The following is a 27,974-nucleotide window of genomic DNA, read 5'->3' as shown; positions in this document are numbered from 1 at the left end:
TTATCTGTTTATGCAATTTGTTTAATCACTGAACTAGTGACCTGACTGTGAACCACATGGACACTGCTCAATTCCCAGCAAATTAAAATAAAAATAAAAATACAGGAAATCAGGTGACAATCTAGAGTATGTCCCAAGAGACCCTTACAGCATCGGCGGGTAGGATTAGAGCGGAACGAGAAGAGGGCTCATATTTATTCTTCCAGAAGTATCTTTTAGCTTTTTCAAGTCTAGGATAAGGTGCAATACGATCCATAACTTACTTTGTCCACAGATGGGTAAATCTCTGCTATGGTGTCAGTTGACAGAAGTTTGCAATATTGGCCAATGTATTGCATTACCCATTGAATTGTGCTCAAGCTGCCAACACATGGATCTTCTGGAAACAGAAAAAAAGTGTACATGTTTAATACATTTTTCTATTCACAGATCAAATGAAAGTGAAACTGAAAATGAAGAGAAGCCAAATACAAAAAAAAAAACACAAACATGTAAATTCAGTGCATGATAGGGTGACCACATTTCCAAACTACCATTCAGGGACACGCTCCCTTCCCAAAAATCAGCTTGTGCTGTAACGAATCACAGCACAGTGATTGGACACAAGAGGCGGAATTTATGGTTTCTCCAATCACAAACAGGGGGCAGGGATTGTGCTCCTCCAGGCATTCCCTGCCAAGACAAATACTGCCAGTGAGTAAAGCAGCAGTGATGTGGCAGCCTTTTTTTTGTGGGCATCAGATTGGGCCGGGGGGGGGGGGCTGTGTCGGTTTCATTCCGGGACACTGTATTGTCCTGGTATGAAGGTGCCCAGGACAGACCTGCAAAATGCGGGACACGTGGTCACCCTAGTGCATGACTGCAATACATTCACATTTTCCCGTGCTTTATCCCTTTAAAAAAGGCTGCAAGTACAAAAAATAACTCTTGATCTGCCAGAAAGCCAGTAAGCGCCTAACTTTCTGAGCTGACAACTCCGTGCTTTTGCACTACAATTTCAAACAATGTTGTCAGCTCTGCCCAGTTCTCCCCGCTGGACTACAGAACACCTCCCCTTATGTTGTGAAGATGAGGGGGAGGAGAGGGGTTGTAGTCTAGTAGGGAGAGCTGGGACTCCTAACACTGCTTGCGATTTAAATGCAGCAGAGGCAGTGTGTGTTCAGTTCAAACAGGAAGTTAGGAGCTCATTGGACTTCTGACAGATCAAAAGGTAATTTCCTGTACATTATCATGGGGAAATGTGTATGTATTACAAAGAGGTACCGAATGTTTTTTTTTTTTTTTTGCTTGCCCAGATGAACACTTTTTATGAAAAATTGACATAACACAGGTTACTAAGCTTGTGGAACACATATTGTTTTTTAGAGAATGTATTATTATTTTGTATATTTTCTTTCCTAACGCCAACGGCCATAGATGGATCGAATCTTGGCCAAAACAGTAGTTGAAAGAATGAAAATCCACCCATCTATGAGCAGGCTGGTTGTTCTGAAGTCAATCCATCGATCGACTTCAGTATAGCCAGCCTGTTAGATTTCTTGCATGCGGTTACTGCTGGCAGCTATAGCCGCCAGCAGTGATCATTGTGTTCTGCCGGAGGGGAAGGCTCCCTATGCTCCCCACCAGCAGGACAAAGTAGCGCTGCAGGATGGATTCCCCCATCAACACCAACCCGTGGTTGCAGGAAAGAAAATTGCATCATCCATGGCTTGTTTTACATGTTCACAGTAAAAATTGTTATTTGAAATACCTTTTTAGTCAAATAAATATAAAATACTACTTATGGTTGTTTCATATTTCATTGTCCATTCACCAGGTTGGAGGTAGGAAAGTGACACCACTATATTATTGAATGCTAACAGAGGCAACAGTGTCATATGAATCTAAAATGTAGTTCTGTTATAAGTTGATGGGGCCGGGGTGTTTCCATGTACTAACAAGCTAGGATGGCTACAGAAATTATATAGGAATGACCCACATTTACCCACAAACATCCCTCAACACCTCTAGAGCAGATTGCAGTATTATTATTTTCTTTTACTTTCTATTTAATTTTTTTGGGGCAAAAAAAACGCTCTTCCTATTCTCTATGACATCATCATCAAATGTGTAAAATGCACAAGAACTACATTTCCCAAGAGCCTTTTCCCTACATAGAGTGTTTAAGCGGGCTTTTGGGAGTCAAAGCTGCAGCATTGTTTTACTGGGAATTAAAGGGGATACAGCCGCTCACTGTATCACTCGGCCCCGCCCCTCGGCACGCCGCGTCATTGGATGTGACGCGTCATTGGATGTGACGCATCATTGCTTTCAATCCATCCGCTCTAGCCAATCAACGGCCAGGCTGAGCGGCGAAGAGGATGTCGGGGCCGAGCGCGGGAATTTCGAAGGGGCCGGGTAAGTATAACGGGGGGCCGGGGCGGTATAGTCTGAGGTTTTTTCACCTTAATGCATAGAATGCATTAAGGTGAAAAAACGTTTACCTTTACAACCCTTTTTAAATCAATGTACACATGTGGAGAGGAACAAAAGAAAGGGGGTTCGCACTGATGATGTTGGTGGGGATTTTTGGGCAGAAAAATCACTGTATTGTGACCTCACCAAAGAAAGTTAAAAGTACTCTGGATTTCTGACTAATCAACGGGTATTTTTCTGTACTTGCAGCATTTTAAAGGCTAAAAGATGGGGAAATTAAATAGTATTGCAGAGATGTATTGTATATGTTTCTTTTTGTCCTGGCATACCCTTAAAGCGGTAGTAAACTGCCGAAGAAAAAAAAAAAAAAAAAAAAACCTGCATAATGTGCTAGTATGAAATACTTACCTTAGAAAAAGGCCCTCGCAGCACGCCCAGTCACCGCTGAGGGAGCTGACATGTTTCTTCAGTGTTTCTTCTGGGTTCACTGGCTCCAGCGGATGTAAGTGGCCAGAACTGCATGTGCGGGAGGTCTCCATTCCGGCAAGGAGCTCTGAATTTTCGGTACGATCCGCCGGACCTTTAGAGTGCATGCGCTGCTGATGTCATCGGCTGCATGCAGGGTGAATATCTCCTAAACCATGCAGGCTTAGGAGATATTCATTTTATCTACAGATAGGTAAAAGTTACCAAGCAGGGGATACAACCGCTTTAAGCAGTTTAATCAATGGTTTTTGTAAGTGGCCTACATTGCTCCTGTCACTCTTGAAGTCCTAGGACAGAGCCTTTCATAGCCTGATGGCATAATTTTTTGGTATCTCCAACCCATAAAAACACAGGTCTCATTTGGTTCTGAAGAAGCACAAACCAATATTTTTTCCCCCTTTTTGCTTACCTGCACTGATTGATTTACCACTCAAGACCTTTTGAATGAAGCTTGCTACAGCCTGCTGTCTTACTGGTGTAAGACTTGCATACACTGCATCCATGCCAGAGACACTGCAAAACAAAAGACACAGCATTGTATAAGGTATCCAGTGCAACTAGTGCTTCATAAACTCACAAATGATTGTTGTTGCTCAGTTCTTGTCCCCTACATGCAGTGGCAGAATAAAATAAGGATAAACTAAGAGGCTGCATGGAACCCCAGAATTCAAGAGGGCCAACGGGGATGCTAAAAAGATCAAATTCTGCACTTCCTTGCTGTTTATAGTAAGTCAGTTTCAGCTCACGTTTTTAGACTTTTTGTCAAAAGGTGATCAGCAATTGCAGCTTTTGTATGAAGATCAGACACAATAGAATGCATACTCAGAAAACTTGGAAGCAGCGGTAAGATATTATCTGCCATCATAATGTGAGTAATTTTCTAAATTTACATTGTTCCAATTTAAAATTCAAACAATGCATCCCAAATCCTGCAGAAATGGTTCACAAACTCATGTTAGACACACAAATAGCGTATGTCTATGTACACTAATCCATCCAAAAGATTACCGTATATACTCGAGTATAAGCTGACCCGAATATAAGCCGAGGCACCTAATTTTACCACAAAAAAATGGGATTACATATTGACTCGAGTATAAGCCTAGGGTGTCCATCTGCATTCCTCACTGTGCCTCACTTTGCCTCACTGTGTCCATGCCTCACTTCGTCCATGTGCATGCCTCACTGTGCCCATGCCTCACTGTGCCCATGCCCCACTGTGCCCATGCCTCACTGTGCCCATACCTCACTGTATCAATGCCTCACTGTGCCCATGCCTCACTGGGCCCATGCCTCACTGTATCAATGCCTCACTGTGCCCATGCCTCACTTAGTCCATGCCTCACTGTGTCCATGCCTCACTGTGTCCATGCCTCACTGTGTCCATGACTAGACTGACATTTAACAAATCGTTTCTCCCCAGCCGTAGGTCCCCCAGACAACAAACTTTGCACACTTGTAGAGGAAGATACATGTGTGCCAATTTGGGGTCCAGGTGAGCTACGGCCGGCCGGTACCGGGTCCCCAAAGTCTAGGAGATCAGGTGCAAAAAGGTAACTCGACTATAAGAAATGGGGCTACATGTGTGCCAAGTTCCGGGTCCAGGGGACCTATGACCGGTAGGTACCAGGTCCCCAAAATCACTGGAGAAATTACGGTTTATTATATGAGGCTATGGATGGGGTGCCCGGCTTTGAAAAATCGGTGCTCCCGGCCGTAGGTCCCCCGGACAACAAACTTTGCACACTTGTACAGGAAGATACATGTGTGCCAAGTTTGGGGTCCAGGTGACCTTTGGCCGGCTGGTATCGGGTCCCCAAAGTCCGGGAGATCAGGCGCAAAAAGGTGACTCAAGTATAAGCAGAGGGGGGCATTTTCAGCACAAAAAAATGTGCTGAAAAACTTGGCTTATACGCGAGTATATCCGGTAATTTAAGCTAGTGGGAGGGTCAAGATGTTAAATTAGTTGGGGTGGTCCATGGTATAATTAATCCACACCTGACAACATGGCTCTATTATCACATGTTATGCTCAAGTCTGTCTCATTGTCTGCTAACAATCAGCTGTGCATGAATACCCTAAGTACTAAAGAATTGGAAACATTACTTACAAGGCCTGTAACTGTGGACAGCCAATGGTGACAGGTATGTATTCTAAAAAGGTTGCATTGAATGACGGTAGAAGGAAAGCGATTCTGTTCATCCATTCTTGGACTTGTGCCGCAGTAAAGGTTTCAAATTGGACGAGGACGGACTGTGCAACGGCATCCAGCACAGTATCTTTCACTTTTGAGTTTGATATCAGAGTTGGGTCCTTAAGAAAATGAAATACATTTTTTATCCTGAGTTCAGCAAGTCATGTAGAAATAGTTCTTTTAGCACTTTGCATACATGGCATACATACATAACCTTCCTAGGTGAGTTCCTGGGGCACCTCTAAGATGCCATAACCACTGCTTAGTTACACACCCGACCTGCACAGTTTTTTAAGAAGAATTCTTAAAGTATATCTAAAGCCAAAGCATTTTTTCTGTTTGTTTTGGATGTCTGTGATGGTCCTTATTTATCCATATCATTGTATAGTAGTAGTTATTCATATTACAACTGAACTTGTTCTATAATGTTGAAAATGTTTCACTGCTTATCCAAGTCGTTTCTTTAGTTCTAATAAGTGTCAGGAATGTAGCCCAGCTTTTATAGGAACAAGGGTAACTCAGTCACTTCAACCTAACATAGAATAGGTCAAATCAGATTGTCCAAGAACATGATGGAAGGTGTGAAAATGTGTGAAAACACGCTGTCAACAGGGCTCAAGTCCTGCGGGAACGCGTGGGAACGGAGTTCCTGCACTTTTTTTACAGCAGGAACTCAGTTCCCTTTGCAGGACTAGAGCAGCCGAGAGCAGCCGAGCGGCGATGCCCAGCTTGAGTCACTGTCAGGGGCAGGCGAACCTTAGTAATCCTTTATGTTACTGGCCGCTTCCTGTATATGGATTCATTGGGTAGTGTGCGGGTATTCCGTCACTTCCTCGATGCCGCAATGTCTCCTGGAAGCTTTTGTCATTGTTCCCAGGAGACATTGCGGAGGTCTAGCGCGAGTTATCGCGGGATTTAGAAAGAACTTACTAAGGTACAGTGGATCGAAAAAAAAAACATGTGGTTTAGTAATTATACATATGCGTATAGTTTTTGGTGGGGGAGTGGATTTTGGGTGGGAGTTCCCACACTTTTTTCCCCAGGACTTGACCCCTGGCTGTCAAAATTACATTATTACATTCTATGATGCCATAAAGTGTGAACTTTAATATTTTGTCAAATAATCGGGGGGATGGGGGGGGGGCAGAGATTTTGAAATGGCATTAGATATGAGTAACAGATGTTGTTGAAGGCTGCCACCCCTGTTTAGAAATGGTCTTTCTGTTCTAATGCAGATATACACTTAAAAGCCTTTTGCAAACCATTTGCCCTCTATATTGGTTTTGTATGGTTGAGATTTTTTTTTTTTTTTTTGCTGTGCAGTCTATGTCCCATTTGGGAGATTCTCTTCATTTCCTGTCCTGAGATACCACAAGAAGCAATAAAAATGTCACCAAGACTGAAGTATCACCTGAAATTTGACATTTTGCAATGTTACTGCAATGCACAGATGTGAAGCCAGGCTAATGCCGCGTACACACGATCGGAAATTCCGACCACAAAACCGTTGATTTTTTTCCGACAGAATTTTGGCTCAAACTTGTGTTGCATACACACAGTCACGCAAATCTTGTCGGAAATTCCAAACGTCAAGAACGTGATGATGTACAACACATTCGACGAGGCGAGATCAATGAAGTTCAATAGGCAGTTTGGCTCTTCTGCTTGATTCTGAGAATACGTGTTTTTTTGTGTGTTGGAATTGCATACAGATGATCGGAATTTCTGACAAGAACCAGCTCTCAAACTTTTGTTGTCGGAAATTCCGACAGCAAATGTCCGATTGAGCATACACACGGCCGGAATTTCCGGCAAAAAGCTCACATCGGACATGTCTTGTCGAAAATTCCGATCGTGTGTACGCGGCATAAGTGTTTACCTATCCCCATTCATTTTTTAGGAGAGACAGAATTTATTTGCACTGACTGCTATATGTTGAACCAATCACAGTCCTCAACAACCTTAAAAAATATTTATTTTTAAATTAGATCCTTACCAATGCAATATACTGCCGCAACGTGTCTATGAAATCGGACAGAGCGGTGACGTTTCCATTGAAGGTGACCATCACATTTGTTATAATTGTAACATTGTGCATGACGTTGGATCCAGAAGCCGCATCAGACAGCTGGGTGGAGCTCAAAAGATCTGCACAAGACCCCTATAAAACAAAGAAAATACTTATTAAAGCATAATTTCAGATCAGTTCCCATCTCATTGTCCAAGATTTAATGTCTTTTGATATTATATTGTTCTGGGAGGAACGCCTAAGATATCAATCAGCCATCTACCTAAAAGAGTTTGTTCACCTTGTCACAAATAATGAAAAGATGAAATAACTCACAACACCCTCTTCACCCCTCCGGTAGCCACTGCATGTAGTATGATGTCCTCGATGTTGTCTCTAGCCAATATACCAGTCAGGTGCTTTGTTCACAATACATTGCTAGAGGCTGTGTAGCAGCATTTTGTTTGCGATGATTAGTACACATTGGTCAGGGCTGGCTACTTGATTACAAATACCAATGTGGATCCCTGCTTCTCTGCCAGAAGAAAAGATTTTATTTTCATTGAACTGTTGAACTGTGGAGTCCCATGGCCAGCGTTGACCAATAAGCACTTGCCATTGTTTGCATTCTGCTGGTACGCAGACTCTGGCACTGTGTAGTGAAATTTTAAAGTGCTTGACCATATTAGTGGAGATCAGAGGGGTAGGGATGCTGTGAGTTTTATTAAAAAGTGGACTAACCCTGTAAGCCAGTAGACAACCTCATTAAGGCGTACCCCCTACCTGTTAGTAAATTAATGCTGTGTAGGAATATTGTTAGTCCCCATTAGAAATAGCTTATTAGCTTCTGAAATTGTACTCTGAGTGATGTATTTAGTAAGAGGGAAAAGGCTACAGATTGCTCTACAACTTAAAATATGGCAGAGATACAGGTATGTTTTGGCAAGCTGCTCATATGAAATACCCACGGCTCTTCTGGTCAAAAAGATACATCTACTTCTTTTTGGTTAAACATTATATTCTGGCTCAGTTCTCTGCTCATTGGACAGTAGGGACCATACTGATTCACTGTCCCAACAAGAGGACTATAGGAAGGAAGGTGACACAGGAAGTGTCGTACTGGGAGATGGATTGTTCAGTCAGGAATGTGGGGAACATTTGTGTAATTTTACAAAGTTGGCTATAGAGAATGCTAAATCTTTTGACACATAAAAAGGTAAATATACTGCATATGCATTTAGCTGGCTATTGTAATTTTCTCTTTTAAAATCAGCAAGGCAGGTAAACAGCTAGACCAGTTATGTTTGGCATTAAAAAAACGGGTTGAAATGCTTGGATAATACTTCCATTAACTTGACAAATATATTAGACAGTGACTGTACATGTGGGCACAAGCTGGCCTCTGGCTACCTTTTGACACTAGAACCTCTATCTGGGGCAACAATGGACTGCGTTCTTTTCCTACACTAGTCAGCTGTGACCCTCAATGTACTCCCTTCTATGTTCTCCCGTTGTATCTCTTTGTCTCAATCTCACCTCTCCAACCCCCACGATGCTTTAGACCAGGGGTGTCAAACACATTTTTATCACGGGCTGCACCAGCATTATGGTTTGTATCTGTATGACTAGATGCCCAGAGAACACCGCCCTACATCAGATTTCAAGAGCCCCCTATCACCATCAGACGTCAAGAGTCCTCTACCCTCCCTTACATCTCAGTGCACCCTCCTTACCTTGTGCTGCTACTGGAAATAAATTGGGGTGGAGCTGGGAGGTAGAAGCTGAAGAATCTGGAGGAGCTGCCAGAGTCTGCAATATGCTGAAACCAAGGGAGGCAGAGAAAAAGGGGTGCTTCATCTGCATAGAGAGGTGGTGGATCTGTACGAGTTCTGCCCTCCTCTCTGCTGTCCACTGAGATGGGGTAGAGACGAGCCTTGGGAAGCCTGCATTGGGAAGTGCAGGATCTCACTGCTGCCAACAAGGTGAGGGCAGAGATGAGGGGGATGCCACAGCTGCAGAAAACGTGCAAGGACTACATGAAATGGTCTGGCGGGCCGGATTTGGCCCGCCGGCCTTCTGTTTGACACATGTGCTTTAGACACTCAGCTCCATATAATTGATTGCTATGAATGGCTCCAGTTGTTTTGTAAAGTTCTGTTTAATAAGTTGGCAATATAAAAATACAAGGGAACACTGTAAAAACTCTTTGAAACACCAAGGTTATTTCAATAGCATGGTAGAATGTGGCTGAAGCAGAAAAAAAAATATTTTAAACCAACTCACCACATCGAAGCTTGAATACAATGTGACAATAGCACTCCACGATCCTGCTCTCAAGTATTGTCCCCAGAATCTATTTACCCATGATCTTGTGTCAAGGTCACCAACGCAGGCAGAACCTAAGCATACATTTGTTTTGTTAAGATTCATAGGGTGCAGATTATGCATGTCAATAAAGATTGAAGGTCTCATTTACTTAAACTGTATGTGCACACTAATAATTAGCTTCTCTTATTTCACTTTAATCTGCTAAAGCAGACCTTTTATTAAAACTGATTGTCCAAAGCCCCCCTGACCCACCCCCCAAAAAGAATACATAAATAGCTTTTAAATCTGTTACAGTAGTGCATTTTCATGAGATTTTACAGTCCCAGCTCTGTTGGGAATATTTATTTTGGAGGGAACAGTTTGCTAATCAATGAAATTTAAATCCAATTGGGTTGGGGAAGGCTGGCTGGCAAAATCTTTGCATGGAAGATTCACTTTACTATACTGTATAAAATGTTTGTTTTATTTGTGCAAGAGTGGAAAAAACTAATTGTGAGCTGATAACTATCTGATCCCTCTGACTTTATCATTGTTCTCAGTTCGCTCTGTGAACTGCAGGACACTTCCCCCTATGTTATGGCGAAGAGGAGAGGGGGAGCTATTTTTGAAGTCCTAACACACTTCCTGTCCTAGGGTGACAACACTTCTCCTCCATACAGTACAGTGAGTGACAGAGCGTTGTCACTCTAGGACAGGAAGAAAGAAAAAATCCTGAAAAATAAAATGTATGCATACCACTACATCTAAGGGTCGGTAAACTGCAATCTATAAAAGTTCTGGTTTTGGATTCAGATACACTTCAAGAAGTCATCAGGTTTGAGATAAACATAGCCTCAGCTACAAATAACTGCTTTAGTAAACAAGATCCTTAATTCTTTTTTCTGCAACCAATTTTATAAGGTTAATTTATCAAAGGAGTACAAAATGTTTAATTAACTTAGTAAAAAGGCTAAGCAATGTTCTGTTCTATCATCCAATCAGGTACAAGCACAAATCCATTTTTTTAATCCTTTAAGTGAATATAGTTTTACCATATTCACTAAGCTAATGTAACATTTTTTTTTTGCAAAGTGAGCATTCTTTTTTCCTTTTGTAAATCAACCCGTATGAATGTGAGGAAGAGGAAGCAAAAATACAGGATGCTTTTCTTGTGTTCAAGTTCAATTCCTTCCATTGTGTCTTAATGTTAGTTACTGTACCTGTGTTTGACAGGACTGAGTTCACAAAGTCAAAGACAGCACTGGGGTTTTCAGGATTCGTAAGACCGATTAAGGGTTGCACGCTGCAGAAAAAAAAAAAAGAGTTATCTGGGGTTTCTGGAAAGTGGAAAATATATTACCTTTGATCATTTTTCTAACACAGAGACCAACAGGCATTAATTGTGAGAGATGGACATAGGCCATTTGCCATTAGCTGGTGGACATTAATGGACAGGTACAAACTGATAAGCATTAAAGGAAACAAACTAACGTATAGGAAGAGACAGATGGATACACTTCACTCACAGACTACCTCCGCAAATATCTTAATTCCTTCCAATAGCCAAAGCAAGCTGTTCCCACCTCAACCAACCCTGAGAAAGGTGGAAGTGGATAAAAAGTATGCCTTATAAAATATTGTTTACACCAGGGCTTTTTTTCAGGGGGAACTTGGGGGAACTCAGTTCCACCACCTCTGGCTCAGACCCTTTGGCTGCCTGCTCACCACAATCACTTGTAAACACAGAAGTCTGGTGTTTACAAGTGACAGCTCTGCACTCTGTGTGTAACCCCCCTGAACTCTACAATCTGTATGTAATGCAATCCTGGTATTTAATGCCCCTTTAAGACCCTTCTACTGTTTGTGAAATTTGAATTGGGTCGTGGTTGAGTTCCTGCACCTATTTTTTGAGAAAAAAAGGTCTGGTTTACACAAATATAATTTACAGAAAGTATCACAGGCAAATCAGAGCAAGGGCTCAACTCAGAGGAGTACTGGGAACCTTCAACATTGGGGGCAACCACAACTAAATGGCCCTTTCTTGGTAAGGACAGATTTTTGTAGGCAGACAAAAGTGTGCCATTGGGCTGTAGTTATAGGTGGACAGGTAATATTGTTACACATCTTGCAGATTCAGCTGGTTTTTCAGTTCTGGTAATTTAGTCACATGACATTTCAGAGCTGCAAAGTAAGCTGGTACTGGAAGACTGGTAATTCCAGGTTTTAAAGGGGAACAAGTAGCCATATAATGGGCCACTGACTGTAGACCCACTCTAAATGATATCTGAATATTGAATTATCTCCACTTGTGGCCCCCAGCCCTATATTTCTACTTGTAGTCCAGTCCTAATCTGACTTGACTATAGCCAAAGCAGTTCATGCTGCTGCTATGGGGCTTGGAGGCAGAGTGTGCACTGTTGGGGTATCTAAAGGAGCTCTTATAAAGTATAATACGGCAAAGAGGACTTTGTTAATATGATTATCAGCATTAAACTAATAGGGTCTCGATATACTTTTTCTATATCTATGAAAAAAATGGAATCTTACATTTCAGCAAGGGCATCACAGCCTATATCTGTTGGAATGTAGCTGAAGGACCTGGCATCGAGGGATGAGCTGAACATCTTGAGCTTATTCACAAAAAAGTCCCCGTAATTGGCTGAAGTGAAGGACGAAAAGCCAGATCCAACCTTGCAGAAGATTTCGCCAAGGAAGTTCTTCCTAACAACTCCACTTTCGATTGAAGTGATTCCATTCTATGAAATAATGACACATTTTTCAAACCATCTGTTTTTTGTTTGTTTTTTTTGTTTTTCATCCATGCTTCTATACAGGGAAATTTTTGCACATTTTTGTAAAAAAAAAAGCAAGTTGTACAATTAGGATGTAAGGTGTGATGTAATCTTGTTCAAAAAGGTGCATGTGTAGAAAGGAGTGTGGATTTCCCAATGGAATCAAGATTATTATTATTTTTTTTAACTGTGAAAAACTGTGTCAGAGTTACGAATAATGTAATGCAAGGCACTATGAGCTAAGTAACTATTGTGCACTGTGAATATCATTTTCAAAGTGTATCTAAAGCTAATTTTTTAGATAGAGTGGGGAAGATTTAAAAACCCGTCAACGTATTTGTTTGTCATAGGGCCTGAAAGTGATGGTTGAATGGCAAATTTTACAGTTGCCACTGGAACAATAATAAAAGGGGACATTTTCAAACAGGGACACGTACTAACTTTTTTCCTTAGAGATTTTTCTCTTGCTGCGTCAATGGGATAAGAGTTAAAGGGAAATCTTCCTAGGTGGCAAAAACCTGACAGGTTTTAAACATTCCTTACTACTGTATGTTCGAAACTTAAAGTGATTTTAAAGTAAAGACATTATTTTACCTTAATGCATTGCCTGTATTAATGTAAAAATGTCCCACTGGTTGTTCCCCCACCCACCTCCACTAAAACACTTACCTGAGTCTTTTCTCGATCCAGTGCTGGTCCATCTGCAGCATTGATTCACTCTCTTCCCTTTCTCACAGGACACACAAGCAGCAGTGGAAGCCAATGGTTCCTGCTGCTGTCAGTCGAATCCTGTGAGGAGGGAGTAGGGAGCATAGCTAAGCCACGCTGTGTATATCTATGGATGCACACAGCCTGGCTCAGGAGTGTACCGCCATGAGTGCCACCTCAGCACGCAGTTGCTGTGGGGCCACTCGGAAAAGAGGAAGATTGGAGAGTGGCAGCGAGGGACCCCATAATAGGAGGTAAGAGGGCCCTTTCAATGCAATACCATTAAACAGATCAGGTAAATATAACTTTTTTTTATTTATTTTAGTTAAAAATGTACTTTAATAAAAAAAGTAGCAAACATATGCACTTTAAGGTCATTGCAAATGACAAAGGGCACTCTGGAGGAAAAAAAAGAGGTTTACCTCCACATAGGGGAAGCGTTCTTCACAGGAAGAGCTATGAAAATGTGGAATGGGCTCCCTCAGTTCTAACCAGCTCAATTCATTGTTTAAAAAGCTGGATTCATTCATAATGCACAGAATATACCTGGTTATAAACATTTGTAAGGGATAATGCACAAAACTGTTCTCCCAGGAAGTATTAGCCTTTAGGAATCAGGAAGGAATTCGTTTTTTTTGTGTTGGATCAAATTGGACCTTGCTTTGTAATGCATTGGCTGCCTTATTCCGGATCAACTGTGGGTAGATCCCTGAGGAAGTCACATGACCAGTGACGCAACACGTCGGGTGAAGCCTTGTGATGTCAGTTCCAGTGGTGTTTTACAAAAGTGCGGTGAGGAGGCGAGTGTGTCACTACTCCCATTGCTTTTTACTGCGGTTTTTACTGTTATATGAACTGACTCCTAACATTGGGCTTTAGTTGAACTTTTATTCACATTTATTTATTTGTATGTTTGAATACTCATCATATTCATTCTTTGAGTATATTACTTTATGGCACATTATTGAATAAGCGCACCATTCTCATATTTTTCTTTTACATTTATTACGCAGTGTTTTTTGAGTACACTACTAAGTGGTTGCAGCTAATTCACGGTCACTATACATGTACTATATATATTTTTTTCTGAGTTTATTTTCTGTATATGGAGGTTTCCAACTTATTTATTAGTTCTTTCCCTCTACTTGTTGAATTTGAAAAGACTTGCCATTTTTTCTCAACCTAACAATGTAACATGCTTGCTGTATCATATTTATATGATTATATTTCAACAAAGAAGATGAAATGGGTAAAACCAAAGAAGTACCAAAAAACAGTAACATATAAAACAGATATAAAAAAAATTTAATTGGAAAGTGGATGTAGAAACAAAAGGAGAAAGAAGGCAAAATAAAAGAGAAGAATGCAGAAGGTAAAAAACAACAAAAACTAAATTTACCGCTTCAGCTGCTGCATTGAAAGAATCCAGGAAGGAACCGATGGTTTGGCTGTTCAGTACCGAAAATACTATATTAATCTGGTTCTGGTCTATCCAGACATTGCTGTTGGCCACATAGCTACCCAGCTGCTGAGCTGAAAGATATGACACTGCATCCGTCTGCCAAAGTGGAAAGAAGTGTTGTCACTATGAAGCTGTCCATAAACAATGGTTTACAAAAGATAGCTTATCATTTATAAAAATATCTGGATAACCTTTTCTTTATTAGACGCAGACATCCAAGTGCAGTGCATGTCACACGAGAGTAACCTGAAAACTGTAATACTGACCCATTCCTGAACTACATAAAACACGGGGGAACTGGAGGAAAACATCAAGGTTTTGGTGTCCCAAGGTAACGATTCCTTTGTGGTTGGCAGTTGTACACAAACTGACTGTCACACAGTGCTTTTCACATTTTTTACACAATATAGCAATCGGAAACCACATATCTAAATTTTTTCCTGATCCAGATTATATTGCACAGACTTACTGTAGATGCATTATTCTGTGCCTAGTTATCTACTGTGTATCAATCCTCCCATGCAATTAACATGCATTCCATTCATCATGTCCATTCATCAATTCATTAATTCTTCCATCCATCCATCCATTTACCAAACCATTGTTCATTATCATTTTTACCTGAATCGGAAGGTAAGAGATGCCTAGATATATAGATATATACATATTAAAGCCCAACTCCAGTGAAAAGTCTTACAATTTTTCAGTGTCTTATTTTTTTATTGATACGTGTGTCCTCCATGGGGGATTTGTTCTTACTTCCTGTCCTTGTCACATCAGCACAAGAAAAAAGTGTACAGTAAAAACCTGTTAGATGTTCTAAATGTTGCCCGTTCTACTAAGAAAAACTGTAATTGTGTTGCTGTTGTGTTGCTGTTTCTGGTGAAACTTCATTTCCTTGTGATACCCGGTCATCAGGGCAGAAAGTGAACACAAATAAAAGAATAAAAGGAGTGATGCAGCACAAATAAGATTGAGATGTTCTAATCAGTGCCTGAAAAAAGTTCTGGCTGGGTTTGGGCTTTTAGATTCTTATCCATACCTATTTATATGCAAAAAAGGAATTTAGTCTTGGTTGGACCCTATCTGCAACACCCTCAGATGACCATGACCTTAGCAACCAACTGGGTCATCTACTGCAGGCTAGAGTGGATGTCTTCTGTAGACTTTAGAAAACAATGCTGGTGTCTACTGTAGGCCCAAGCAGATACCTGAGAGAAGCTAAAGTCAAAGTCTGGTTTGGGATTATTTTGTGGCAGCCTATCACAGCACCACGTAAACTTGGTGCTGGGGGTCCACTATTCCTGAAAACAAGCACAATTGGAAGTAAGATAAATATTGAGGAGGACCTGTAACTGCTCATATTTTTCGTGAATGCCATTCAGTGTGCCATTTTTTTTATAGAGCAAAGGAGACTTTAAATTTCTGTTAGGTTTTTGTTTCTGTCTGTGACCCCACTGTGGAGATGTTCCTTACCTTCCAGTCTCTGTGACTCACATGCAAAAAATAGAGGGTGCCAAAGAGACAAGAAGACACGGCCAGTAATAAAAACATTCTCAGCCATTTATACCATCCACATTATGCAAAAATATATTCATTTTTCATTTCCGTCTGCGTCCACACTAGAGAGATTACCCATCACTTCATGTCTTGAGAGTAGATGAAGAGAAATATCCCTAATAGTGGCACAGACAGCAATAAAAACTAGAACCAGAAATTGTAACTCCTTTCTGTTCTAACCCTTTTCTGTTTTATCCAAAAATGTTTTGACTGGAGTTGGGCTTGTAAAACATGTAGTTCAAGACATACTTACAACAATAAAGCCTGGGTTTATAGCAAAAATATCAGCTATGGAGGCTTGTGCACGCAATTCACCAAAATTGAGAACAAGCCATTTGCCACTGTTGCCTGAGATGGGGCATGCAGAACCTGTAAAAAAAAAAAAAAGATGACAATCATACTACGGTAATTGCTTAGCTACTTAGAAGCTATATTTTAGTTATAGGTGGATAGCTTTAATATACCTCTTGAGGACTCTGACAGTGAGGTCTATGAATTAGAGTTCTATGCCCTGCCTGTCTAACATGGACACTATGAGGGCCTTTTTTCAATAGCCTTTTGTTTGTTCCACTTGGATTTTCATTTGCCATACAAGTCTAGGGGAATGTAAAACTCTTGATGCAGGTCAAAAATAGGGAAACTGCAGGTCAATTACACTGTCAGTTAATTCTGAATAATCTCTGAAGCACCTCAAACTAATGTCAAACTGATGTTATTGACACAAGCCCAAAGCCCAACAAATACAGGCCCAAAGGGCAAGATTGACTATCTCTTTGATTTATAAAGTGATCTGACACTGTACTCTTTTCAATATCTCTCACCATCTGTCTTCTAAAGATCAGCGGCATCCCAGAAACTTCACCCATACAATAAGTTTGGATAAGTCACATTAACAATTTTACATTATCCCTAAAAATTCTGTAGAATCAGTATTTTTTGGCAAACATTTGCCATATTGGAGTTTTGAGTAGTCGAACCCTTAAAAACTATACAGTACAGTGGAATAAGGACAATAAAGGGAGAAACCATGCCTTAACAAGTGTTCTCTTACCAGTTGATTGTTTTTGTCCTGAGAGGTATGACTTGATAAAACTATAACCTGCAGCTTGTACGTCGCCTTGCAATTGTCCGTAGGAACTGCTAAGCCCAGATACGCTGCATATTCAGAGGAGAGAGAATAATTTAGCTATTTAAAAAAACAATTATTGTTTTCAGCACACATTTAACAAACGTTATAAAGTAAACTTATCAAATCTTAGTTTTAGCTGTACATACATTTCAAAAGACCCCACTGCTAGACCAAGCAGGGCTTTTATAATGCTTGTAGGCAGGATGGCAGCCATGTGTTCCATGCTTGTAGCACACAGTCTCTCTCTAGATCTACCATTCTTTGCATGAAATTGTCCATGCGGACTGATATTTGTCTTAAGATCAACATGTAGGTTTGCATATTTAATAAAAGCACCTCTGACTTCAGTGAGTCACAGACCCTAAACAAATGTGCAGCTATTAAAGTTACAGCATCCAATCTGCGTTCTTTTTTAAGATCAATGTAACAAAGCCACTGTGTGATGGTCAAACAACAAGCATTTTTTGGAGAGATCCTCTACAGTGTGTAATTTGTGAACATAACTTTAACATATTTGTTGCTATCTTTATCTATTTGTTTAGAGATTAGAGATTTGTAGATTGACCAACAGAGGGAGCTCTCAGTGGTCTCTGCTTGCCTCTGCTTATTAGCAGCAAAGATTTCAGCCACACAGAGAGTGCATTCTTTTCAACAAGTTGATGGACCGCCTAGAATTGCATTGTGTGAATTAGCAGCTAAAGCAACCACTGTATAGCACTGCAAAGCAGAAAGCAGAGCCAGTGTATGTATTCAGTAAATATGGATGCCTCCATCTACGTATGTTTATATAAAATGTACAGAAAAACTAGGTAAATTAAACCAATGACACACACTAATAATTACACCAGGTTGATCTGTTTTGCATATGTTCTAGAAAAATTTAACTTTTTCTTTTTTTGGGGGGGGGGGGGGGGGGTGGGTACCTAATTTTAACCTGCTCTCACTTCCAATGTAAAAGCCTAAGTGATCCAGGTGGAAGTTGGCATGCCCCCAACTGCCCAAACCTCCTGGGAGATATCACAGGTCCCAGGAGGCTGCCAGACCATTTGCAAAGCACAGCTCAGGGAGTCAAGTTCCTCTTTAATTTCCACTAAACCTTTAACCTAGAGCAGTCACAGAACCTAAACAAGTGGGAACTTTAGGATAAAAATAAGTCATTATATATTTTCAGGCAATTATTTTTTATTGTGTACTGGATAAATTGAACCAGGATTCTGATTGGCTGGCATGGTGCATAATCAGAATTACCCGGTAAACATTTAATACATGAGGACTGCACCTCTATTGCTCTTTACTTACACAGACTGGAAAGCCCCGCAGTTGAGGTTTAAAGGTATCTGATTAATGTGGCTCACTTGGAAGAATGGGAAGAACAAGCTGAATAAGGCAGAACCTGAGCCAAAATAGTTACTCCACTGGATATTGGTGAAAGAGGTAAATTGTACTGAGACTTTGGCAAAGATGGCACTGAAGATGGACTGTGAGAGGTCACCACGTTGAATGGCCACTAGGTTTTTCTGTAGAAGTGAAGAAGGGGTGATTAGTGAGATTATACAATATATAGAAAACATTCTGCACTCAGTTGGTGAATGTATGCATATCTGAGGTGTCTCTAATAAAGGTAACCTCTAAACAAACACCTAACTACACAGTTATAATTCATAAATTAATTGTAACTGCCAAGGCATTGTATGTCTGTCCATTTAGTCCTGAGATTTAAAAAGCCCTGCCAGGTTAGAGACAAATGTGTCTACTTGCTGAACTACTCCAACCAAATGTTTGTTTTATTTTTTGGCAATCTAGGGAAAGGTTAAAATCCCAATCAGGCTACAAATGGTCTCTACATCTAGCAGGGCCAAACTAACTGTGGGTTTAACCTTTCCCGGCCCTGTGATGTGGACTTGGCTGTTAATGAAACCGATAGTATCGAAAAACTGTACATTGGCACCCTTGTTTTTTTCACACCAGTTACTTTTCTGTCTGGAAGTTGTATTCCTACATAATAAAGAATATTTACAACAAAACACTTCTGGAAATAAAATAAAGACACTGGTAACATAGAAAAGATACACCTGCCACCTACCTCCTGTGCAGTTATTTGGAAGGCATTGAGGTATGCATCTATGTCTGTGAAAGACATCTGCTCCAGTCTACCAATGACAGCGTTGGCCTGGGCTTCATCAGTAAATACATTTTCGTTGAGGGTCACAGAGGCCAGATTGCTGGTGCTCAGGAGGCTCACTCCAGACACCTACATGAAGAAAGCAGTTTTTATTAGGAAAAAGTGAAAAATATTGATAATGACCCAGCTTATATATGTAGCTCTGCTTTTATTTTTAAGAGGCTTTCATGGACAGTTGTACAAATAGAAAAATATTCTGCAACAGAAGACAGCGAGATCAACTAACTTTAAAGGAAACCTGTCTTGGAAATAATGGGGAAACCATTGCTTCCTCATTTTTGAAGTTGTACGCTATACTAGAAGGTTTATTACACAATATCGCGGCTCCCCCAACCCTCTAGTGGATTCTAGGACAACCATGACAGTGACAGGCCAGCAACTGTCTTCACTGAAGAGTCACACTCTTCGATTAAAAAGCAATAGGAAAATTGGATTTATCCATATTGGGGTGCTGGATTCCAGTGATACAAGATCGTGCCCCACTCCATTTAGAGTGGGGAAAAAATACACTGACCTATCTTCAGATAAAACTTTTATTGCAATGTCAGAGGGGTGACGTTTCTGTTTCTCCTTTTAGCGATATTTCCCTTCACTTTCTGTTCCAGTGACACAGCAAGAAGTGTTGTCACCAGAACAGCTGTCTCTGTTAAAAGATTTGACTTCTATTACTGTTGCAATGACTAATGTAAAAAGTTGTATTTTCCATCATTTTCTGTCCTGGTGACAAAGGCTCTCCCTAGCAACAAAAACAGCAATATAAACCCTCTCCAAAACGAAAAGAAAAGGTTTGGGCTTTAGATACATTTCAGCTACACTTGATGGGTGTTTTTGTTCTGGGTCAGTGACTGAGAAAGTTCAGTTTTAGTGTAAGGTACACTGAGGAAGACATTTGCATTAGAAATCCATTCATCCAGTTTGAATAAAAAAATGATGGAAAACTAGGGGGGCAAAAAAAGGGCAGTCATGACCTACCACAACCAATCGCACGAGTCTTTACACTGTAATCTATGGTAGACTGTAAGCTTTCATTAGCAGATCCCTCCAAACCCTCTTGTACTGATTTGTATCGCAACTGTATTGTCTCCCTTTTTATGTAAAGAGCTGTCCAAACTGTTGGGATTTTATTGTAAATCCTGTATATTAATAATACTAATAATAATGTTAGACCAATATGATTGGATGCTATAAGCAACAGACTGTCTTCCCTTCATGCTATTTTATGCTAACGGTCATCCTGACCAGTATATGGTAAAGGCACACCTACCCAACTGAAATTGGGATTGATTTCCTTGATCTGGGAATAACTCAAATAAGATGAAAATTTGCCTATTGAGTTTGTGATTGTAGCGGTGTTGTCATCTCCACTCTGAAGACAGAAACCTGCAAGAAACAAATAACAGAAAGTTGACTGCCAAATGCCTGGAAAAAAAATCATATTTTTTAAATTTTCGTTCTTGTTACCAGGGCTGGTGCAAGGATTTCTGACACCCTAGGTGAAACCTCATTTTGCCGCCCCCCCTTGGCTCCACCCCTGACTCCACCCCCTTTGCCCTACCCATGTATACCCCACCTTTTTAATGAAATGCCCCGCAAATGCAGCCTCACCAGTGCCCATCAATACAGCCTCACCAGCGCCCATCAAATACAACCTACCGGCGCCCATCAATGCAGCCTACCAGTGCCCATCAATGAACGTTTGCTTTATTCCATTCATTCAGGAGTCGTAACACAATCCTCCACTACCACTGCTTCTCTGACGCTATGTATGAACGGAGCGGCAGCTGCTGAAACTTAGTTGCTTGCTGCAGCGAGAAGAGAGTAGGAACACCAGTGGCCGAGTGCCCTAGGCAGCATTGCACCCTAGGCAGCCGCCTAGTTTGCCAAGTGGTAGCACCGGCCCTGCCTGCAACATACATTTGCAGTTCATTTCTGGTGAACATCATAGTCTGGGAAATGCAGAGTGGTAGCAAGAACTATAGAGACAAGAAAATCACTTTATAGCAGGGATGGACTGGCCATTGGGACTACAGGGAGTTTCCCGGTGGGCCGATGGCTCAGTGGGCCGGCTTCAGTGACAGTGGACCGCAGCCCCCCTCTGCTCCTCTGTCTCTCCCTCCCCGCAGCGCTCACCTGGGGGGAACAAAAAAGCAGGGGGAGGACAGAAGAGCATGGGGGGAGGGGATAGACAGCTGACTCAACAGCTATGGCCTGGGAGTTTCTCACTTCTGCCTAATCTTGTCCCATAAGGGGGGGCACTGAACTGATTCTTTGGCCCCGGTGAAATAATGTCTAGCTTCCCCACTGGTACTGCCTATAAGAGTACCAGCCGTTCTACTCTAATAAAGTAGGGTGGCCAGGGGGAGTGCGGAAGTTGTCCGGCCGCCATGGGAGAGACCTGTCAAAGTGGGCCAGTCTGGATGAAGTCCAGGGCCAAATTTTTGTCCCAGTCCAGCCCTGATAAAGTAAGGAAATAAGGTAAATACCAAACATGCAATTTCCCAGCTCTCACCAAAATGACCACACCCCAACAGTTTAATTTCATTATAGTGCAGTATTCCCATTTAAGTGCTGATTATACCTGAATCAGTTCTTTTTCTGCTGATATAGCCATACAAAACTCCAAATAGATTCTGGCGATTCTCAGGTGTGAAGCGGTCAAAATTATTATTCAACTGATTCAAACTGTGAGACACAAAAGAGAAATCATATAGAAAATGTGAAACACTGCTTTTTCATTTCACAAAAAACATACAGTGTATTTATAGCCCAAACTTTTTTTTTTAGCTTTGGATAGTGTATGGAAAAGTTAAAACCCCTGTAAAGTTTTTTTTTTCTTTGTGCTGTCCTGCTGGGGATATTCCCCTTCACATTCTGTCTTGAAGACTCAATGGACATGAGAGGAAATCTCCCGTAAAGGAGGGCAAATCCCATCATGGACAGTTGTTACCAGAAAATGTGTCCAGATTGGATGATTTCTCCTCACCCCATGCACTTATGTAAACTCTCTAAATTTGTAGGTAAATCTATCCAAAATAGAAAAAAAAAGTTTTGTCGATACATACACTTTAATACACTGGCACTTTAGGTTACAGGACACTCTTCCTGACCACGGGGGTGCTCAGAAAACAATTTATAATGAAATTAAAAGCAAATTTGAGATATCTCAGACTTACATAATTTTGTATGTATTGCAGTCAGCATTTTCCAACAGGGTGGACAACTGGTTAGAGTTTATGCTGAACAATAATGGTTGTAGATTAGACACCAAGCCTTCCCAATCGCTAGAGCTATAAGAGGATAGAGAGCCACTGATGATGGAGAGAGATGAAGACAGGAAATCAGAGCCGACCACACTTGACACCAAACTGAGGTTTTTCTGTAAAACAAGACAAAAACAAAATTCATAGAATTTTCATTTTATAGAATTCAATAGAAATTTATTAAAAAAAAAATATATATATATATATATATATATATATATATAATATATATATATATATATATATATATATATATATATATATATATATATATATATATATATATATATATATATATATATATATATACACACACACACACACGCCTCTTATTTGGATCTTTCAAAATGTATGGGGCACTTTTAACTTGAATGCAACTTAATATCTATCTGTAATCTTATCTTTTTTTTTCTTTTTTTTTTAATCTTTATTAGTTTTCCATATAAACACATCATTGTAACTTTGGTACATAACGTATCAAAAAGAACAATTATTAATATAGATATAACATATAAAATATAAAAAAATCCCTATCCCCCCCTCCCCCCACACCCCGACCTCACCCTTCTAATATATCTCCAACTTCCATACTCTCTCTTTGTCAGTCCTCGTACACACGACCGAGTTTCTCGGCAAAAACCAGCAAGAAACTTGCTGGGAGATATTTTTTTGCCGAGGAAACCGGTCGTGTGTACATTTTCGTCGAGGAAACTGTTGAGAAACTCGACGAGCCAAAAAGAGAGCATGTTCTCTATTTCCTTGACGGGAATGGAGAAAATTGGCTTGTCGAGTTCCTCGACAGCCTAACAAGGAACTCGACGAGCAAAACGATGTGTTTCGCCCGTCGAGTTCCTCGGTCGTGTGTACAAGGCTTTATACGTTTTTCCCCTCTTCTCCCTTTCACATGATTTGTTTTCTCTTTTATTATATTTTCTTGTACCATCTCATACTATACTAATAGTACAATACAATATAATACTATAAAATACCCTACAGTATTATATTATACTCCCATCACTTCTGTGTATCCCATTGTATGCTGGTACCCTGTCCATTCCTTCCACCTTTCTTCAAATTCCTCCCTTTCCTCTCCCACACTGTAATCTTATCTGAGCTGCAAGAAGACAGATTGCGCTGCCTGACATAACAGATGGCCAAGTAACCATGAAAGTGTTTTAAAAGCTACATTTAGGTGGCAATATTGAATCAAAATGTGCTGAGAACATGCTTTGGTTTTCCTTTTTTGCACATTTTACCATACCTGCTGCAGAGTCACAGACAGTGAACCCAGGAAGCCGTTGACATTACTGACATCATACTGCCGCACCCTGGCTGCAACCTGGCAAGCAACATCCTCATTGTTGACTGCAGAGACAGCAACGTCAGCCAGCTGGTTAGGGCTCAAATTTGTGATATCATTAACCTGGAGGATGGCAAGGAAACAAAAATACAATCAGTGGTGTTAAAGATTAACAGATAATTAGAAAAGTTGCAATGACTGCACTTATACTCACAGCATTGTAGTTAATGTTCCATGATGTATATTCGCTGATCTCTATGTATGAGGAGAAACTGGCAAAGTTTGCTTGGACCCAGATTTCAGCTTTTTCTGTTGCACTTCCACACCTAACACCTATAACATAGGAGACTTGTTTATTTTACTGCTCCTTGTATTTATTTTAATTTCATACAGACTTATTTCCCAAAAGATTATTCTAATACGCATGTATAGATAATGAGGTGCTTGCTCCATATTACTTGAGCAGAACCTAATTTAAGGAAATATAATATTTCCTTATTAGGTCAATTACATCATGGATGGAATCTCATTAAGTAATTTCCTGTATCCTTTGTCGCTCAGTAATGCCAACTGGATTTACTTCAGTGCTAGTGATTAGTATAGTTAATAGAGTTAAGGGGAGCTGAAGAAGACATATCAACAATCAGTGCTGGGTATTAGTATAGCCAATGGGGAATAGAGGTACAGAAACACACACAATTACATTGGGGAATAATATAACCAATGGGAATTGGATGTGTAGCAAAAAAAAAACAAAAAAAAAACACCCCCCCCCGATCTGTGCTAGGGATTAGTATAGCCAATGGAACCTAGAGCTGCAGGTTGACACACTCACAATCATTGCAATGGGGTGCAGGAAGAAACTCACAATTTACTACCTACTAGTACAGCCAAAGTGAATTGGAGGTGCATGAAGACGCACAATCAATGCTGGGGATTAAAATTAGTGGCTGCGTGCTTGAGGTGCAGGAAAAACACCCACAATCAATAATTGTGATTAAGAGAAGGACGATAGGTTTTGGGACTGAAAATTGACTCCCATGCTCACATATACCAAGCAAAAAGAAATTATATCCATGATGTAATTATCTTTTATTTCAAACAGTATAAAAAAAAACCACATATAACTATCTGTATAATACATTACAAAGAGTATTAAATCTTCTGAGAAGTTCTCACCTCTCCTTCCAGGGTAACAACATTGTTACGCTGGAAGGAGGGGTGAGACATACCACCTCTGATCCCCACGCAAGGTCTTGTTTGGCTAATCCCTGGATGGGTGTCACTTTTTTTTATCTAACTGTGATGTACACCTGCCTGCATCAGCCAATGGGGTCTCAGTAGGATACTGAACTACTGCTAACCTATGTCTCATTTTTCCATATTTGCACTACAGGCTTTATTGAGCTCTTTCCGTTTTAAAATATGCACTTTTACTACTTGGACTCCACCCCTGATTTAAGACAATATCATAACTACATCATATCAGACTGGTTTATACTGTTTATATGTGTACCTAAGAGTTACCCTCCCATGGGCCGGCAGGCTATATCTAAGTTCACTGACCTCTCTTTCCAGAAACATTGGTAAGCTTATACGGCATCCATTTTGGATTATTTTTAAACTACCTATGATTTTTCTTGTTTCAATAATTCAATTCTGTTGGTACTGATGAAGCGGATGATCCGTGAAACACGTTGACCTTCTCAGAAGATTAATTAAGTTTATCTTTGTAATGTATCATACAGATAGTAATATGTGTTTTTAAAACTTTTATTTCAAACAGATAGAATTTATTTTTGCTTGGTAGATGTGAGCACGGAGGTATATTTAAAGTCCCAAAACCTATCATTCTTCTCCTACTTTACCAGGATGATACCCTTTGTGCTCATGTATTTCAGGCTAATTGCACTCTGTCCTACAACAAGAACGCATAGTACAATAATTGTGATTAATATTAATGGAGGAGACCTGGAGGTACAGGAAGACTCAGCCATAATCAATGCTTGGAATTAGTATGATTGGTTGGGAACTAGAGGTGTTGGATCTTTAAAACTTTACTACACGAACTACACTGAAGCTCATATTTAAAATAAAGAACAATAGTATTTTAAGGGTTTATAAACAATTCAAAATGATCTCATCTCTCAAGGCTTGAAACAACATTATGATTTTTAATGATTTATTTTTGGCCAACGATGTCAACATTGCCATTACACAGATTATTTAGGTTACCTGATGTTGTCGTAACTGACTCAAACTGTGGTTGGATACAATTGCGATAGACAGACTGCCGTGACTCCTCACTCATTAAATCAAACGCGTTGTCTAATCCAGTCAGCCTGTAGGAGAAGAAAATGACTTATGTTATCCTCTGCACTAAAACTAAAATTATTTCAGGTGTACAAGGCAACCAAAAAAGTCAGCATGACCAAATAAATCCATTACTGTGATTAAAAATAGTAAGCCGGTGTTATGATTAGGGGCAACAAGGTACATTTGTAGGGACCCGTCTTGGGTAAGGCTCCCATTACTCTGGTTGGTGTGTAACTGCGATATTGGTTTGTCTCAGAGTGGGTGTTTTTGCGACTGGAGGCCTAAAATGGTGGTTTACACAGGTTTTGAAGTGCATGCCCACAAGGACCTTGGGGTCCCTTGAAAACTGTCTGTATGTTCATATGGTGATATGTTAAATATGTTATTTATATTTGGTTATAAAAAAAAGGCTGCTATGGCCATTAAAATTCCAGTCGATGTCATGTCTGGTCAATCTATTATAATGGTCAGTGGGGTGGTGGTCAGGCAGTTTGGTCAAATCATATTTTGTACCCTAGTCATGTTTCTTAATATATCTCTAAAAGAAATACATTTGCTATCCATATAAATAAAAAGCCCACAAACTCTTTAAAAATGTATATTTTTTATCTCTAACCATAATGTGTCTTTTCTTGTTTTTAACCATCTGGCTGCAAGTGAGAGATAGAAGGTGTCCATATGGAATATTTCAACACAAATGCACGTGACAACCAGCAAATCAAATAAAACAACTAGCATTTAGAAACAACACATGTACGTACAGTTGTTGATATGATGCGCAGGTCAAGGGGTAGTTGATAATCTGCAGTTCTGTGTCAACAACATTTTGCAAGACGTTTTGTAGTGTAACCTGGGTCCATTCCTGCCATTCAAAGTCTGGAAAACTATTTATGACTGAGCGAGGATTTCAAAGGTTTTGTTCAGATCAGATCTCCCACTGGCTGTTCTGCGAGTTGCTCCTACAAATCATTAACCATGAAGTTTAAAAATCAAAATCCCCACAAAGATTAAAGAGAAAAAAAAAGGCCCAATGATCCACAAGACCTGCCTTTTTTCCTTGGGGCTACATTGAGCTTAAGCACCATTAGAGCACATTTGTAGCCAGATCTTTTAAGTTTTGGATAGAGTGTTATAAGGCTAGAGCACATGTCAGCATACCATTGCTGTGTCCTTATTAGGAAGAGTTACAGTACGCTCCCTATTTGTCCTGGTGACCGATGGGGGTGATTGATCCAACCATACTACTATATTTATGGACACTTTATGATTAAAGACCAAGCCCACCTAAAATAGATATTTCTATTTTGGTTAGATACTGGTGGAATGAGGTTTAAGAACAAAAAGTATCTTGAGTTCAGGTGTTTTCAGTAAAGCAAACTGTTAATGCTACAGTATACCGAAATATTTTACATATTAATGTACTTCCAACCTTGTTCCAACATGTGTGTGCCAGCTCTATAAAGACGTGGTTTGATGAATTTGGTGTGGAGAACACAAGTGGTTGCAAGCAGTCTGCACAGAGTACTGACCTCAACCCAGATTAACACCTTTGGCATGAATTGGGATGCCAACTACCAGCCAGGTCTTTTTGTCCAACATCAATACCTGACCTCACAACTGCTCTTTTGGCTCAAATCGTGTGAAAAGCCTTCCCTGAAGAGCGGAGGCTGTTAGAGCCTAAAAGTGGGGACCAATTGCATTTAATGTTGACAGTTTGGGAATGTAATGCCCAACAAGCTTTTGGCTATATACCGCATCCTTCAATCTGCAGGAAAAATGTGTCCAATTATGTCACAGACAGAAATCAGGATCTAACAGGAATTTGAACTCTAAATCCACAAATAAAATAAAAAAT

General features: G+C 40.2%; 1 protein-coding gene across 1 annotated transcript; it reads right to left on the bottom strand.

Annotated features, from left to right (window-relative positions):
• Positions 1–27,082, bottom strand: LOC120943255. The gene is made up of 19 exons (XM_040356459.1): positions 26,881–27,082; positions 26,039–26,145; positions 24,018–24,136; positions 23,765–23,926; positions 22,417–22,619; positions 21,822–21,925; positions 20,508–20,623; positions 19,145–19,312; positions 18,361–18,578; positions 16,984–17,087; positions 16,186–16,301; positions 14,310–14,468; positions 11,958–12,166; positions 10,631–10,713; positions 9,387–9,502; positions 7,092–7,256; positions 5,012–5,214; positions 3,311–3,414; positions 1–379 (listed from the first exon to the last, which is right to left on the bottom strand). The coding sequence occupies exons 2-19, from the start codon at positions 26,112–26,114 to the stop codon at positions 231–233; spliced, it is 2,574 nt and encodes an 857-aa protein (XP_040212393.1). The 5' UTR covers positions 26,115–26,145; positions 26,881–27,082; the 3' UTR covers positions 1–230.
• Positions 27,083–27,974: the final 892 nt, after the last annotated feature.

Source organism: Rana temporaria, chromosome 6 (assembly GCF_905171775.1).
Source record: "Rana temporaria chromosome 6, aRanTem1.1, whole genome shotgun sequence".
Classification (NCBI taxonomy): Eukaryota; Metazoa; Chordata; class Amphibia; order Anura; family Ranidae; genus Rana; species Rana temporaria.
Note: the sequence above shows the minus strand (reverse complement) of the source record. Positions and strands in the feature narration are given on the sequence as shown.